Source organism: Dipodomys spectabilis, unplaced genomic scaffold (genome assembly GCF_019054845.1).
Source record: "Dipodomys spectabilis isolate Male_0828 unplaced genomic scaffold, ASM1905484v1 ptg000289l, whole genome shotgun sequence".
NCBI lineage: Eukaryota > Metazoa > Chordata > Mammalia > Rodentia > Heteromyidae > Dipodomys > Dipodomys spectabilis.
This window is the reverse complement of record NW_024870966.1, coordinates 7,034,377-7,052,765: the sequence shown is the minus strand read 5'-3', so window position 1 is coordinate 7,052,765 and position 18,389 is coordinate 7,034,377. Positions and strand designations below refer to the sequence as shown.

General features: G+C 47.1%; 1 protein-coding gene across 1 annotated transcript in view; it reads right to left on the bottom strand.

The window, feature by feature from the left end:
• Positions 1–18,389, bottom strand: part of Dock1 (dedicator of cytokinesis 1) — a 439,069-nt gene that overhangs the window by 80,766 nt on the left and 339,914 nt on the right. The window contains exons 30-31 of the mRNA XM_042701327.1: positions 3,581–3,659; positions 2,273–2,373 (exon numbers count right to left, since the gene is read on the bottom strand). Coding sequence (XP_042557261.1) covers positions 2,273–2,373; positions 3,581–3,659 — 180 coding nt within the window. The remainder of the gene's footprint in view (positions 1–2,272; positions 2,374–3,580; positions 3,660–18,389) is intronic.

Sequence of the window (18,389 nt, the reverse complement as noted above, 5' to 3'; positions counted from 1 at the left end):
ATGCATGCGAGAAAACAAACTGCTGAGCAGGACGCCTGCAAACATTTCTTACTCAGGCTTTGTTATTTAGAAGTAAGAGCTCTGAATGGCCTGCGAAGTGTGTCAGGTTTATTGAGGCGGGAAGAGCGCAGCAAGTGCTGATGGGTCTGGACGCAGCCGCCTTGCCCACATCGGGCTTGTCTCAGACAGAGGAAGGCCGGGGCCGCTTGATGGCGGTCCGCACAGACCCAGAGCCTGTGACCCCGGCACGTGCCCCCAGGCTCCCAGGGGCCCCGAAACCATCCTGCACAGTCAGGCAAGGACTCCTTGTGAAGTGCTCGGAAATCCATGGAAGACTGGATTGGTGGTGGTGAGAGATCCCAGGCCCGATCCAGGAGCCCTGCTGGCTTTGCACAGAGACACCGGCTGCCATGTCTGACTTTCTTTGGCTTTAAAGCCTCTGACTCTACCTTGCTCTGTGGGGAGCAGACATTTTCTCTGGCGGCCAAGGCCTGGCATGGCTAAGGCGCTTCCGGGCCTTGCCTTAGCTTGGACTGTTGCACACCAGCACGAGGACCCTCCCAGGGCAGAGCGAGGACCCTGCCCTGGCACGTGCCCACCCCAGCCTTTAAGCCTCCGGTTCCACCGCAGCTCTCTTCTCCTGTGGGCAAGCCTAGGGGTGGGAAGCGCAGGAGCACAGGAGCTGTGGGTCCCGCAGCCGGCTGGAGCGTCGTCGCTCATGGGCACAGCCAGTGGTGACAGGGGTGCTCCCGGCAGCCAGCTCCTCCTGGGTGATGGGCAACAGGGGCCTGGGCTCCGAGGAGCTGTGGTCCTCAGGGGGCTGTGCCCACAGGGCCCGCAGTGCCAAGGCGGTGCTGGTGGTTACGGCCTCCAGCATGGAGCACTGGAAGAACAGCAGGAAACAGCGAGCGCCGTCCCTCACCACCTAGGGCCGGGCGTATGTCGCCCTGCAGGTGCTGCTGTGGCAAGTCGGGCTCCAGCCTGGGAAAGTGAGGCCAAGGCAAGGAATTCGGGCCTGTACAGGTGCCAACGAGGTGGTATTGCCGGTACCATGGAGAGGCACTACTGTCCACGCCATGTTCAGATGGTATCTGTCCTTCTGAACACTGTGCACTGTCTTAGACCAGGGTTTTTAGACACTAGTTATCAGGGGGCCTGAAGAACTGGCCAGGGCCAGGCTGGCCTTACGTAGAAGGGCACAGACCAAAGGCTTCAAGGTTACCAACGCAGCACGTGTTACAAGGCTGGAATCTGAGCTGCCTGCACTGGTGCTCTCCAGACTTCTAGCCAGGGCAGCCAGCGACTCTGTCCTCACCTCATTTTATCTGGAAAATATGGGCAATGAGCGGACTCAATGGACGCTTTAGCTTTCCAATGACTGTATGTGAAAATGAGCACCAGGCTTGGTCATACTAGATTATTTACTGAAACACATCTTGCTCTCTAGGGTAATCTGCTTTATGTTTATCCCGTAAAACAGAGAAACACTGAAGGAGGAAGGCAGAGTGGCCGGCACCTTTGGAGACTGCCACAAGAAGCTCTGACTTGGCAAAGCCTAGGCTGTCAGCATATCGCAGAGGTATTATGAACACAATGATCTGGCAATAGGGGAGCCATTCCAGAATCTTCTCAGGGGTTCTGATGAAAAGGAGCAATGGGAAATTAGTGCAAATGAGTCAGAAGGAAGCGGCAAGAGCTCACGGAAGGAAACTCAGGCAGTGATTTTCTTTCTTGATGCTGTAGTGTTAGGTGCAGACAGGGGTGACAGGGATGAAGGTACCCCAAGAACCTTCCTTTCACAGAACTTAAGCTGATACAAGTCCACCCAAATCTACCAAGAGGAAGACAGGTCATCTGGTGGCAGGAGGGAGTCCACTGTGAGGTGCAGGCAATACCAGCCATGCCACTGCCTTTCATCAGAATCCTCTCTTTTTCCAGGAAGGATTGGGGAATTAAGCAATAAAGTAATCCACATGTGTAATGACATCACAACAGGCCCAGCAAAAGTCATTATCTCCAGAAATTCAAATTCTGTGTTGCTCTAACCATCTCTAAGGGCCCTGACGTTGAGCCTACCAGGACGCATCCTGCAATTTTAGATCCTGATTCATGGGTTAGAAAAGGCAATATTGGATTCATGATTTAAAACCACCCTTTCATTACACTGTGATTACATCTCAATTTGTACCCAGTTGGCTTAGAGATGACAGGAAAATTATGCTAATAGTGCTGCAGGCTCCTGCCCAGTATCAGGGCTGGACAAGCGACTTACTTGTTCAGGATTTTGCCTCTCTTGGCACTCGAAAAATTTTCCAGTTGCAGGGAGTCCTGAGTGAGGAAGGCAACTGCCAGGTGAAAGTAGTTGTTCCAGAGCTGCAAACCAGAGCGAGGAGAGGCTGAGTTGTTGCACAGCTTCACACAGGACCCCAGAAAGGCCCCGGGACAATTGTCATCTGCTTGACACATATTCAGAAATGTCAGAACAACAACAAACAGGGTTCTAGTGGCTCACACCTGTAATCCTAGCCATTTAGGAAGCTGAGGTCTGAGGATCGCAGTTCGAAGCCAGCCCAGGTACAAAAATCAGTGAGACTCTTATCTCCAATTAACCACCAAAATGCTGAAAGTGGAACTGTGGTTCAAGTGGTAGAGTGCTAGCCTTGAGCTAAAAAGCTAGGGGACAGTGTCCAGTCCTGAGTTCAAGCCCTAGTACCAGCTCCAAGATAAATAAATAAATAACAAATAAAAATAAAATACGTATTTTATTGTTTTTGAGTATGGCATTTTCAAACACACACATATACACACAAGCATACACACAGAAGAGGCTCTTCACATGTACATACACACGTGCACGCACATACACACAAAATCATACATTCTAGAGGCTTTTCACACACATGCACATGCATGCACACAAAGCATGCCCTCAAGAAATATGATATATGCCACATACATGCACACACCACACACACAGGGATATATACACACAACACACAGAGAAGCTATTTCACACACACAAAGGCACGTACAGTATGCACCAAAAGGTGTTTCATGCACGCACACACACACACACACACACACACACACACACACACACACACAGCATGCACTGATGAGCCCTTCCTGAGGGGCTGGCAAATGACTACCCTGGGTTAAGGTGTGGAGTGACATGAAGCCAAGAAAGAGTGCTGGGGACACAGTTCTAGGAGCAAGATGAGTGGGGCAGACCTGCTCTTCCTCCTGCTGACCCTGGTGCTGCACCTCAGGACAGTGGAGACAGTCCTGCAGCCACACACTGACACTGGAGCCTCCTGGCTACCTGCTTGCAGAGCCCCTCTTCTCTCCCACTCAGTCAATTCTCTGGAACAACTCCATCTCCTAAGTTGTTAAATTGAGCAAACACCCTGGAGGCATAACTGTCACTCCTAAGGTCCAACGGCACACTCGGTGAATTCTGTTTCCACACATCCGATGAGAGACCAATGCAGCTCCAGGATTAGAACTACAAATGACCGGCGTGCACCAGTCATTTATATTAACACCACTCCACTACAAGGCTCAGGTCTGCCTCTCTTACCTGTAGCTCAAAGTTGGCTTGATCCAGAAATTTCTTGTTCAGCATATCTGCGTACTGATTAATCGCTCTCAGGAAGACTCTGAAAGATCAAGAGAAAATTACATAATTACACATTAGAATCCGTACCTTTGTGGGGTTGGCATTTCAATTAGATGCAACCCCAGACTGTTTGGAGAGTGAAGTCTCCAAGTCCTGTTCAAAGTTGGAAGAATTTGCCAAAAAAAACAAAGGAAACCCACAGAATTACATGCAGATGTTCTCCAAATTAATCAAGAAAATTAGCAATCGCAGAACGAAGGGGACAGACCAAAATAACAGCTTGTGAAAATCACATTTGGAAAGTTATCACTTAAGAAATTCCAATTTTAAAGGAAGGAAGAACAGAAAGGTACAAATAAAATCCTTTCCTAAAGTTGCAATGTCTTAATGTAACATCATTAAATTATGTTTGCTTAGATAGCTTCTTAAGGCAATGAACTGGAATGGGCTTCTAGCACACAAACTATCAGGCTGGGAATGGTGGGTGTATCAGGCCTACCCCGGAGAATATAGCTGGCATTGCATGGTTTGTCTTATATTGTGCTAACAGTACTAATTTCCATCACTGTTCAATTGTTAAGGGAAAATTAAAGAGCTTTAGTCAATAGGAAAAGTGATTTGGTGAGACTTTTTCACAGGGATTTTAATTCTGTGATTCATGGATCCCATACAATGTTAAGCATCATTCTCAATACATCGACTTCTACTTTTTGATGATAAAATATACAAGGCAATCATAGAAAAGCCATTTATCATGAACCTCATTTGGGCTGTGGTGACTCTGGAGTTCCGGCTTTCCGGTGCTTGTTCATTCAGTATGGGTTTGTTTGTTTGTTTTCCTTTTAATCACCCTTCAAAGTGTTGACAAAAGAAAAAAAAGAGCAGAGCCCAGTTTCTTCCTTGAAAGTGGTCCCCAAGTCTGGCACAAGGAAGAATGTGAGAGGAATTAGCAGCGGGTCACAGATAATAAACTTAATCACCCTCCCTCTGTTTAGCAGCAGGGAGCAGCTGGAGTGAGAGGAAAATCTAGGTTACTTCCTGATAACTGGGGCTTTCTCACTACACCCCCTCTTCAGCCAGGCAGGGCTGGAGGAGCAGCCCGGGAGCTGTGTCTGCCTCACCCACAGGACCCGCACAGCTTGCTGCGTGGCCCACTCTGCAGTTTGCCGTCTCTACCACTGAAGACAAAACAAAAAAACTGCAGGCAGACTTCCCTGCATCTTTCTCCGGGGACATCACATCAACACAATGCGAGCCTGGAAGAAAATGTGTTTTTAAGTAACTGTTTGTGGAAAGCTATGAGAACCTCTGCCTTGTCCAGTCACAAGGGCCAGGCTGGCCAGGTCTGGCTGACATACGTCAGCCACAGGGCTGTCAGAGTTTGCAAATGAGATGCCCAGGTAAATTTGAAAAGAAAATGCCCTTACAGTGAATTTGGTAAATGGGTATGATTGTTTTTTAAGCTGTGGGCATCTTTGTAACAGGTACTTCAAAGCTGCTTTTGCTCAGCACCACTGACTGTCCAAGAATTCACTGAAGGCAGGATAAAAGCCTGGCATCCCAGACTCCATTTTTATTTGTGTTCTTAGCTCTGAGCCATCCTCTCCTGGAGTCATTTTATAGACACCTGGAAATCCAGACAGGAGACAGAAACTTCCTGCTCCACAGCAGTGCTCACTGTAAAAAAAAAAAAAATGGGAGGTTCCTCAAAAGACTCCACATAGAGCTCCCCTATGACCCAGCAGTCCCACTTTTGGGCATTTACCCAAATGTTTACAAACAAGACCATACTAAAGCTACCAGCACAACTATGTTTATTGCAGCCTTATTTACCATACCTAAGATACGGAACCAACCCAGATGCCCCTCAGTAGATGAATGGATCAAGAAAATGTGGTATATATACACAATGGAATTCTATGCCTCCATCAGAAAGAATGACATTGCCCCATTTATTAGGAAATGGAAAGACTTGGAAAAAATTATATTAAGTGAAGTAAGCCAGGCCCAAAGAAACATAGGTCCCATGGTTTCCCTTATTTGCAATATCTAGTATATGTATGAGTCAAGCAGAAACGGTCAGATAAGGTGATGTTAGGAAAATGAATCCTTAGATATGTATTTAAATGTTTTTTTTCTTTCATGCATTTGTTTCTAACGCATTTATAAGATTATTTCTGTTGCTTTGTATGTCCCTCCCCCACAGTATAACCCCTGCTTTCACTGTATTTGATCTTGTATAATTTGTGGAGGGGAAGGGGAAAAACAAGTCGTTTAAATAAGGATACAGGTGGACCCGTTGCAACAATGAGAAGTACAAGTTGTCATGTCGAAAACGAACTTTACAACTTTGGTGGGAGGGAGGGAGGAGGATTGGGTGGGGAGACCGGGAGGGGAGGCTAGGAAGGGATGTGAAGGGTAAACAAAGGAGGAGGCTACAATGCTTGATAAGAAATGTGCCCATGTAATTGTAACCCCTCTGTACAGTATGTTCACAATAAAAAAAAAAAAAAAAAAGACCACACCTGTCCAGTTGTGAGACCACGAGCTGCCAGGCCAGCGGTAGGCGGCAAGTCCACAGGTGATGAGTTACACTTCTCCCTCACCCCCAATTCTTCCTCCTGCTTAAACCCAAAGCGTGGGTTGAAATTCCACCTTCCCTCCTCCGAGGTCCCGGTGCCATGTAATAACCCTCCTCCTTCTCCCCCTACTACTGCTTCCTCTGCCTCCACTATTACTTCCTTTCCCTCTACTACTCCTTCCTCTCCCTCCTCTACTCCTTCCTCTCCCTTCACTATTGCTTCTTCTTTATTAGTTGTGCTAGGGCAAGACTCCAACAGTCTGGGTCTGGGACCCAAAACCCTTTTGAAACATCTTTACAAAGAAATACAGGACTGAGGACAAATAGCACAAAACTCAGGGCCTGCCCTGTACAAGCCCAGCACTCTAGCCAGCCCTCCGTGTGTGGGCTTTGGTTCAGACCTCAGAAGTTCAGGACTAGGGCCAAAGAGGAGAGCGTTGCCTCCTTGTCCATCAAAGCCGGCAACTCTGTGCACAGTTCCTGGGGACGTAACTGCAACAACTGGGGGGTCTGACACCATGCTCAGCGCTGGCAGAGGAAGTTTCCAGTCCTTGCAAGGGGGCTTGCAGGAAGCTCAAGAACACTGGGCTTCTAGAAGATACTGTCTGCAGCCCTCCACAATAATGACAAGTTTACGTTATTATCAGAGGGTAATTGTTTTGCCTCCAGATAGTTCCCACATAGTTGTAATGTGCTATTTCTAATTAAGCTCTGGAACAAATTTAGTTGGCTAAATAAAGATATTTCTCAAAATGACTTTAAAAAACAAACAACAAATGAGGTGCCAGTGGTTCACGTATATAATCCTAGCTACTCAGGAGGGTGAGATCTGAGGATTGCGGTTTGAAGTCAGCCCAGGCAAAAAAGTCCACAGCACTCTCATCTCCAATTATTCACCAAAAAGCCAGAAGTGGAGCTATGTGGCTCAAGAAGTAGAGCAGGAGTCTTGAGCAAAAAAGCTCAAAGATAGTGCACAGGCTCTGTTTTCAAGCCCTAGGAGGAACATACACACACACACACACACACACACACACACACACACCCCAAAACCCCATGTCAGGCTGAAATACAATAAAGGTTGAACAAAGGCTTTTTAAGGAACTGTCATCTGAGGAAGAGAAGTGCTGAGAGAGAGATTCTATAATTTAGATCCCCTATAAAAAAATTTGAAAGCCAGGACCACACACAAAAAAAAAAAACCAAGAAACAAAAAACCAAACAAACCACAAAACAAAAAACCGACTGCGAGTTGCACAAGGAAAAGTAAAGATAAAGTAAAAGTCATAATCAATTCAGCCCATGGGGCTCAGTGCACTGGCGTGGACACTGGAGAATAAATGCCCCGCCCTCCACCCTGGATGGGATTGAAAACCTATCGTCCACTTGATGATAAATCAATTAGCTAGCCAGGCAAACAGAAGCAGAGACTATGGTAGGTAAGACTGTCTATTAAGCACTGTAATTCTTAAGTTATTTCTAATAAATGTCAACCTATGGAATGTAAAGAAGAAAACCATATTAGATGCTGCTGTGTGATGATCTGCTTTCTGTCATCCAGAGGTGGGAAAGCACCACAGGCCAAGTCATGTGACTGGACAGATGGCGGGAGCCTTACAAGGTTAAACCAAAGGACTCCCTTCCACTGGGCTCCACACGGTGAAATGACCATTGGCTTAGAGGGAGGTGGAGGCAGGGAGATCAGGTGCAAATGACTTGCCTTGGCACTCTCGGTGGCCCTGTCTGTGCCTGGGACACTGTAAGAATTAGCTAGAGAAGCCCGCACCTACCATTGTGTCAACATCTTGGGGAGTGCTAGGCTCTGTGTCTGCTGGTTCACCCAGATGCCTTCTTTGCCCACACAGCACTTCGTACATGGAATATGCTCACTGGGTGATCATCACAGGAATGAATGAATGAATGAATTGATGGATGGATGGATGGATGGATGGATGGATGGATGGATGGATGGATGAGCTGGCCCAGGAGATCAGGCTCTGATTCACATTGGATGGAGACACAAATTGGCCATAGTATTTGGCTATGCATTCTGAGTAAGTTTTTTTGGATCAAGTTTAGCTCTTTTTAAGTTCTTATGACCCCAATTTCTCCTTAGGTATCTGGTATCTAAGTCTGGTGTTGCTACCCTTTTCCTTGCCTTCAGAGATCATTCCTTTAGTTTCATCTTCAGTGCTTGTCCTTTTTTTAATTTATTTTTTATTATCTTTAAGTTGTTGTACAAAGAAGTCCCCATTCTACAAAACGGTATATGAGTGAGTACAACGTGTCTGACAATATTGTCACCCATCTCTCCTCTTAACCCATCCCTTCGCTCACTTTTTTTCTTTAATTGAGATTAGGTGATTACATAACTTTCACATATTTCGCAGTATTGTGGAATAGTGATACTTAGGGTCACAAACACATTTTAACTTTTACAAGGCAAATTGTCATTACCATAGTCTATACAGTTTGTGAATTCTATGAACTTTGACAATACAAGTTACTTTTCCACATCAGGCGATGTTTACATTTCTTTTCTTTTGCTTAGGGTGCTTTCCTTTGATCACAATGATCTTGTCTTTTATGTATCAAGTTCCTCTAGTGCATTTAAGAGGACCCCTTGCTGCTGTGTACATTCTGAAATGATCTGCTGGAAGACTGTAAGTAGACTAACCCATCTCTCTGAGCCAAGGCCCTGGGATTCCCAGCAGCACAAACACGGCCTTCCCTACGCCCCCCGCCAGCTTGCTGTAGTGGAGGGGTGGAAGTCTCCCCATGGCAGCCAGCTCCTCTCCACTTTTCCCAGTCAGCACTGTATTGTATAAGCATCAGGGCCCAGGTGCAGAGGCAGGCAAAGGGCAGAGTGAGAAGCTGGAAAGAGAAAGTAGAACAGGTAGGCATTATTCTAGCCTTCCAGAAAAGTCAGGGACACCAGGGGAAGACAACAATCACCCTGTGAGCCAAACGATTTAGGTCTTATTCGGAGTCAGAAGAATGAGGTAAGTTCTAAAATCAAAGCTAATGGTGTGAAAATTAAATACTTTAACGGGTGCTGTTCCAAACAGTCAAAAAGTCATTAAGAAAAAGGGCAAGCCCACATTAGATATTCTTTCAGTTGATGGAAGGAATTATTCATAATCTAAAGTATTAGAAGTTAAAAATCAAATGCACGGATCAATAAGGGGAGCTGGGGAAAGAAAGGGTCAGAAGCAAATCATATTATCCTAAAAAGATCCAAAATGCCAGTAGGTCAAGATGTCTGCAAATTTTCTTTCTAAAGGCCCAGTGGAAAGACAAGAGCCTCTTTGTTTGGGGTACATTATTCTATTTCCAGGAAGGTGGAAGCAGACATCTCATGCATCTAAAAGATCGTGGAAGCCACTGGGAGATGGAGACAGTGCACTCATGCCCATGTAACTGAACAAACCACACAACTCAGAAAGTTTCCTAATTTCCTTCTTTGCTAGTCTGGATATGGAATCCTGGTGAGCTCCCACTAGAAACAACATTTGGCTACATTCTGTCTGTGTCAAATGAGTTTAATTATAGTTGACACGTTTATAATTTATATAAGTTGGGATGTTAATCTAATATCTGTCAATCAATAGTTTCATGTCCATGCAAAACATTTAGCTATGCATCTTTCAGAAAGTTGGTCCACACCACAAAGAAATGCTGACAACAGGAGGTGGCAGAAGTTAATAGCTTGATTTAACCATTCCACAAGAGGTATGCGCATCACCACACCACATTACAGCCAGAAAGACATACATTTATTTGTCAATTCAAAATGAAAGTTAAAACAGGCTGGGCACAAGTGGCGCTGCCTATTATCCTAGCTACTCAGAAAGCTGAGATCTGAGGGTTAAGGTTTGAAATTACCTGGGCAGGAAAGTCGGTGAGACTTGTATCTCCAAACAACCACTAAAAAGCCAGAAGTAGAGCTGTGGCTCTAGTGGTTGAGTCAGCCTTGAGTTCAAGCCCCAGTCCCCACCTCCAAGTTGAAAAAGCAACATTACAGCAAGCCCAAAGAATTCCTCAATTCTTTTAGATTCTCTTTCTCTCCACCAACAGATGAGAACACTAAGCAATGCACCTCTGAGCTCCCTGGAACTTGGAATCCAAACACCAATATCACTAGAACTTTCTGGAAATGAGGCTAATAAAGGGTTCTATTTTGTTTTTAACTTTGGGACTGAAGACAAAAAAAAAAAAAGAGACGCTACCACATGGCACAAAGTCACTATACTGTGATCTCCGCTGACAGTTTCTAAACTCTTCAGCCACAGTTGGTGAACGGGGAAGGACAGCCAGCACAGCACTGAGGATGAGGCCTGGGCGTGGCGGAAAGCTGGACAAGGCTGTCTGCAGCAGTCCCAAGGTTCTCAACCCGACATCCCATTCCTGGGGACATCCCCGCTTCTGGCATTCCCACCCAGAGGCCCACTCTGCCCTAGCACAAAAAGGGTCAGGGGACACTTCAGCCGCTATAGGAGAACACCCTGCAGGCCTCCCAGAGGGAGGGACTGCGGCTATGTGCAGGAATGTAGGTAGTACGTCCTAAGTAATTATGTGCTAATTGGGAAGAAGGGAATTTAGCAAGTGGAAAGTAATCAGAAAGCAATTTAACTATTACAAGCTCCTGGCACAGTCACCGCTCTTAAATGACTCCATTCTGATGGAGCCTCAGGCATGTCTACCATCTCTTGTTACCCAGCGCTTGATGCCAATAAAACTCACGAAGAGGTCCTTATTACTAAAGAGGGGGAAAATATGGAGCTAGGCGTTGAGCCTGCAGTGAAACGCAAAGCTCGTTTCTCAAATTGCGATGCTGGGAGGAATTTTTTTATTCCTTCTCTAAACTTACTTTAAGTTACATAATCAGATTGTACAGTTCACTATGAGGGCATTTAAATACTTTTGGCATCAAAACAAGCTGCTTTTGGGGGGAAAATGTATCCCTTTAACAAACTGTTTTGCCCAAAATGGATAGAAAAAAAAAATAAAAAAGGAATTAAAAGTGACAGCTTCTGTCCCTGCAGGATGGTGCGTCAAGTAGCAGTAGCTGGAAATTTGCCTTAAAATGATTTCTGCCTAATTCAGGAATGCTGGGGAAAAGGGGCAACAGGGTGAACTGATAAAAGACACAGGGAGACTGTCACTCAGTTGAGCGGGAGCAAGCGTTAATGTGTGTCTTATTTCCACTGACCTGCCCTTCTGCACAGTCCACACTTGCTGGAACTTTCTTCAAGTCCGTGACTAAATGGGATTAGCAGCCTCCTGCCCTGTGACCTGGATGGGAAATGGAAGCCCCACATGCACTAAATGGGCCTTTGAAGAGAGGCCTCTCGGGTGGGAAGGTGAAGTATTACATAGGAGCTTGGGAGCCTGGGGGCCTGCCTCAAGTCAATAGACCAATGCCACTAGAACCTTCTGGAAATGAGGCTAAAGGGTCACCTGGGAACAGGATGAGTGGCCAGGAATGTGGGATGGACGCATTTCCGGTAGGGAGTGGGGATGAGGTGGGATCTGGATGAATCTGCGAGTGGGAAATGGTGCACAGTGAGTGTATCAAGGCCGGGAAGACACCTGTGGGCAGTGCTTTGAAGCCACGAAAACCAGTCCCTGCTACTTCGGTCCACATGAGCTCTAACTTTGTTTTCCAAAATGCCCTAATTTTGTTTTCAACCCCATAATCCAAATCATCCTGGCTGAGGAAGACAGGCTGTGACACCCACTGGTTATACACAGACGTCCCCGGAGGCCACAGTGTCCACGACCAGAGCGAGCTGGGCCCCCGTCTACTGAACACTGGCAGGCAGGGTTCGTGCCCTGAACCAGCACTCACTGACACAGCACTCTTGGCCCAAGAAACATCATGAGCCAAGGTGGGCCGTCGTGAGAGTGGCCACACCCCACGTCCACCTCCAGCTGCCGCTCTACCCTTGAGCGCATGACCAACTCTGCATTCAAGGCCTGGTGGCTGAACCATTGCATACCAACGGTGCCGAGTGCTCTCAAGCACTCACACATGCTGCAGGAATCATGGGAAGTTCGAGGGGCAGACCTGGACGGGGCGGCCAGTGCACAGCTCGCTGTCTTCCTTAGCAACCTCCACCAGGATGGTCAGCATGAGCCAAGAAAATCCCTGCATTTCTGCTACTCTCACAGTGTATTAATTCCATCATAAAATGAAGCAGACAGCCTGGTAAGTGGCCCTTCAACCAGCTTCACCAATGAACACTTTCGGTCCATGATGTGCGGCCTGTCTCCCCAGCCCCTACCAATCTCATGGTCTCATTTTTAAGTAGACGTTATTTCAATACTGAGAACAGCTTTCGGCTCCCAACCCAGCCGAGAGGGATGTACACGTTTCCACCAGCAGCGCCCAGTGCTCCAGCCTCTTCCCAGCCTCATCAGAACATCCCAGGCTCCTGTTGCTGCTGCTGTTCCTTCATAATAATGTGCGTGGAGGGGAAGGGACAAAGTTTGATGAGGACAAAGCCACACTCATTCATTTGGGGAGGGCCTGTGGCCATTTGCCCACAGGGTTGAGCACGTGGACTCCTGATCTGTCCCCTATGAAGATTTTTTAAAAGAATTTCTCATGGGTTTTTTTTGGGGGGTGGGGGTAGGGGGATGGTAGTGGCCAGGCTCATATTTTCTGTTTCTAAGTTATCAGAAAATGCAACTTATTGATCAAAAAACAAAACCAGTCAGGTGCCCCGTGGCTCACATCTGTAATCCTATCACTCAGGAGGCTGAGATCTAAGGATCGTGGTTCAAAGCCAGCCGGCGCAGGAACGTTGCTCCCCAATTAGCCACCAAATAACCAGAAATGGCCCTGTGGCTCAAGTGGTAGCCTTGAGCTGAAGAGCTCGGGAACAGCACCCAGGCCCAGAGTTCAAGGCCCATGACTGACAAAAGCAAAAAACAAAAAACACCCCCTACCAGCCAAAAAACAAAACCAAATGAACAAGGTGCCTGGAAGACAACAGAACGTAACGACCCACTTACAGCTGAAGTGAGGTGCCAAATGTCAGGGTAGACACATCTGAAAGCCCGCAGGTCCCCTTTACTTGTATTACAGGCACCCCAGTGGTGGCTTAGTGAGGTTTTATTTCAGCTTTCTTTAAAAAGTACCTTAAATGTAATTAATTTTGTGCTAGTACTGTGGCTTGAGTGCAGGGCTTCAGACTCGCCTTAGCTTTTTCCATTCATGGCTCCAATTTTGGCTTTTTGCTGGTGAACTGGGCTGGCTGTGAACCTTAGAGCCTAGAGCTCAGCCTCCTGAGTAGCTAGACAGAGCCACCAGTGCCTGGCATAAAGAAGAACCTATTTCAAAACTCATACTTTTTTTTTTTAATTTTTTTTTTTTTGGGTCCAGTCGTGGGGCCTGAACTCTGGGCCTGAGAACTGTCCCTCAGCCCTTCAGCTCAAGGCTAGCGCTCTACCACTTGAGCCACAGCGCCACTTCCGGCTTTTTTCTTTTTGCTTATGTGGTGCTGAGGAATCGAACCCAGGGCTTCACACATGCAAGGCAAGCGCTCTACCACTGAGCCACCTTCCCAGCCCCTCAAAACTCATACTTTTGCAAATATTTTCTCAAAGAGATAACCTACAGAACGAGAGAGAATATTCCTCAACTCCATGTCTGATCATTGGGTGTTTGTCTTCAAGATATATGTGGAACTAAAGTGACTTAAATGCGAAACTAGAGCTAAATCCTCCACATAACCTAAAATATAGGCAAAGGAGCTTACTAGACAATTCTCACAAGAAGACACAGAAAGATCCAACAAATATATGAAAAATGCTTTAACATTAGTAATTGTGAATTAGAAAATGTGAATCAAATTTTCAGTAGGATGGCAGCTAATGGCTTTGGTTAAAAAAAAAAAAAAAGGTAACAACATTGTCCAGGGAACAGGCATGCTTGTCCACTGTCAGTGGGAAAGTAAATTAGTGAGACGTTATGGAAAATGGTAGGGGATTCTGCAAACAATTAAACTTGAACTACAAAGTAAGCCAGCCAGCTTAAGGTTGGGTAGGTATCCCAAGGGAACAACGTTAGTATGTTGAAAAGATACCACTCTATATACCCCTAATGTGTTTACTGCCATATTATGGACAATAGTTAACAGGGGCGAGGAATGGTGGTAGACGCCTATAATCACAGTTATTTAGTAGGCAGAGAATCGTGATTCACGGCCGGCCCAGGTTAAAAAGTTGGTGAGACCCCTCATCTCGCAAAACAAGTACGTCGTGGTGGGTGGGCCTCCCATCCCATCTTTGCTAGAAGTATGGGTGGGAGGATCTCAGACCGAGGCTGGCAAAAATGTCTTAGAGAAATCCATCAGAAAGAGCCACCAGTCAACCCATGGTAGAAGACTTCTCTATGGGAGTGAGGGAGGGCAAGGCCACAGCCTACCTTGAAAATTAATCATAGAAAGTGATTCATCTCCCCAAGAGACCCTTCCTTCAGCACCCCAACACCCACTTGCCTGGTCTTTCCCCAAGGCACTTCCCATTGTTCCTTGATATCCAGTGGAAGAGTCAGGGGCCCCCATGGACAGATCTGCCACAGGCTGGTGGTGGAGCAGAACCGGCAGCCCTGGGCACAGGCACAGATCCGGGAAGACCTGCTTGCCAGGTGCCGGCAAGCCCTGAGCGCGGGACATGGGGTATTTTGTCTCGGTGAATGGGGTAAAGGTGGAAAAGGGGTCAAGGGTAAAGGAAGAGTTTGGCGAGGGCCATGCCCAGCAGATGTAATCCACACCATACAATCCTGCACTCAGAAATGGCTGACGTAGTCACTTTATACCACATGTATTTTTTTGATCATACAAAAGAGAAACACAGGGAGGCAAGGAAACAGAGCTTTCCAGAAACCACAGAGGGAAAGTCATACATTTTCTGTCCTACTCCGATGACTTCATGTGACTCCGTTCCATGATGTAAAACATTGAAACCAACCAACCAACTCAGGAAGAAGAAGTGTGCCTTTCCAAAGACCCAGGCTGTTCCGATGTGCGTGAGGAGCAGACGGAGCACCAATAAATAAGCATCAACAAAGACACCAAGAGATACCTAACAGGGACAACTGCACACTCAGACTTTTTCCAGGCTGTCGCCAGCCCCAGAACAGTGCTCAGTCTGTGGCACACACCCCACAGTGTCCCGTGTCCTCTTCCAGCCACAGCACCCAGCACTGCCTCCTGCACGTGATGGCCAGTGTAAATGAACCCGTCTAGTGGCTCAGCACCTGAGTGCGCTGTATGATTCCAGGCACAAGTCTTAGGAGAGACTCGCAGAACAAAGGCAGATTCTTTTTTTCAAGTCATTTCCTGCTCAGAATAGACTAAGTATGCCTAGAAATAATCCTAGTGCATTTTCCAGTCTTGCTTAAGGGCACTTTAATCATTTAGCAAACTAATGTAGCTCGCTGGAGGCTCCTTGCCACAGGCTAGACATCAGAACAAGCTTCTCTGCCCACTGCAGGCCTAGGTGTCAGAGACAGCTCTGAGCAGCTGCTGGCACTTGCTGGCATTTTCCATCCCTCCCACCCTCTCTGGTGCCTAGCAACTTCTCTTCTATCTGCTTAGATTCCCCTCGCCAAGCCTGTGAAAGGTGCTGGGGACTCTGTACCATGGGAAGAGGAAAGAGGGGTTCCTGGCGGTCTGGTCACGAGCCCAAACTGCATGTTGTCACTTATAGGCCGGGCAGCCTTGGTCCAGTTCTGAACTCCAGTTCGCTGAGGTGCAGAGGGAGGGTCTAAAGGCTGAGGAGCATGGACTGTGGAGTGGAAGGGGACAGGTCCATATTAACTGTGTAATAATTGACAGCTACTGTTGGAGGGGAGGCGAAGGGTGTGACAAAGAGAGAAAAGAGGAAGGATTCCATCACCTGATTTACTGGATAGTCTCCAAAAGATCTTTGTGGACAAAGGAGAACTTAAAGGATATAAAAGTTCTGCCACTGTGACAGACCACTGTCAGGACTGTTCCCGCTCCCCCACCACACCAACCACAGCAAGCGGGCTCTATGTGCTTCTAATCTCATCTCCTATTTGCTACCAGCCAAGGCAAGCTCTCCTTTCAAGGACTGGTATGATTCCTGTCCAGATAATCTTTTTTCCTTTGGGCTAATTAATTACTGACGAATGTCTACAAGACCTCTATATCAGTGCAAAGATGTCATAGAAATACGTCCTATAACATCATATGCAATAATGACAACACAACATATTCTTCTGTCCTCTCTCAGGGGAAGAGTCTATGGGGGAGCCGCGGCCTTGGGCAGATTTAGATGATGACTGTGGTAGGTCTGAGCTTTTCCTTACTCAGGGAGGAACTGTTCTAGGCATTACCAGAACACATCCCAAAATTAAGGAGAGAGGAGGGGATTTCAAAGCTGGAGCACACACTGTGCGCTGCTTGTGGAAATGCTCTTCCCAGCATTCTGTGCATGTGGCAGATTTGACCTGGAACAGTGAAGTCTGGCAGGCAGCGGTGAGACCAGGGCTCACGTACTCGATGGGCAGCTTACAGATGGCTGTGTGTTAGTGTTGTCACTGTGACAAAACACTGACCTGAGAGAAACATCTAAAAGGTGGGAAGATTTGTTTTGCTTCATGGTTTCAGTCCATGTTTCCAATCATGGAAACCTGCAGCCAAGACAGAAGCATCATGAAGGAAGGTCATCCAGGGGAAAGCAGAGTTTCTCATGGTGGCCAGGAAGTAGAGATGAGGGGAAGAGTACAGGGATAAGATATGCTATCTGAAGCCACACCACAGTGGCCTTCTACCTCCAACTGGTCCTCACCCTCCCACCATGGAGGAAGTTACCACCCTCATGATCCAGACCCCAACCAATAGCGCCATTAGCTGTGGTCTAAGCCTCTAGGGAAGGGGCACCTTACATCCAAACTGGAACAGTGACCTCTGTCAGCTCCCATAGCGACTGGGCCTCTCTCCCTCAGATCCATCAGAGGAGGGTAGATGGGACCCCCCCCCCCCACCTCATCACACATGGGATTAGAAGCCATGCTGGCTGAGAAGACAATCTTGCTTTGGACCCTCAGTGGGGCCACGGGAAGCTGCCTTCTTAGTCTGCTCCGGGGAAGCCCACCTTCCAGGCATTTCTCAGTTCCAGTCCTGGCAGGATGATTGAATAGTGATTAGTGGCAAGGATGAGACACAGGCAGAGGACAAGAAGGCGTGTTCAAGGTCCCAGGAGATGAGCTTCATCATTGTCAAATGCATTTGTGGTAGGGTATTTCTGCTCTGTCTGGTTCTGCCATCTAAAGCCCAGGGGTTGAGAGAGCAGAAGTAGACTTCTCTCCTTTAAGGCTTCTGTGAGTCAGAGTCTAGTCTATACCATACCTCTTCTCCACGATCTTGAGAACATCTTTGTATTCCTGCTGTTTCTTGATCCCATCCTGACAACTGACAATTCCCAGCCAAGCTGGGGGAGAGCTTACTCCCACTTTCCATGACCAAGACCAGCTCTGCTGAGTAGCCTGCTGCTAAGTTCTGCCTCTCACCAATACCTCGTCATGGGGCAATGGTGAAGCCTGACCTGAGGGCCCAGTGGCTTCTCTCACAGCTGGCTTTGAACCAGCAGGACAGCAGCAGGGGCCAGATACTAGCTCATACCTCAAAAAACTCCTGAGAGAGGAGTTCATTCTTCTAAAGGTGAAGGAGCAGCCTTGACCAGACAACTCTTCCATGCTATCTGTTGGGCTAAGGGCTCATACACACTCTCTCCAATTTATAGGTGGGAAATAAAGGATGAGGGCTAAGCTGAAGTGCTCCTTCTAGAGGTTCTACAGAATCTCCTTTCTTCTCTGTTCCTGGAGGAGTTTCTTTACACTCCATATTACCACCCCTGACAACACATCATCACATATCTGGGAGGAGGTGCAGACATATTTGAGACTCTAGGCTTGCCCTACTGAATGACAAAATCATCAGACAACCATAACCACGTGAGTCCAAAGCGATGGTGCTGTCTCTCCTCCACTACCTCCAGACACCTATGTCACTTGAGAGGACTTTGCATGGCTCATTGTCCTTCGGGAGTTATGACCTGCTCCTAGAAGGCATGTCCACACGTGAGCCATTTCTGCAACCTCCATAACCAACTTTGCACACAAAGGCTCTTAATTAACATCAGAGTGATAGGTTA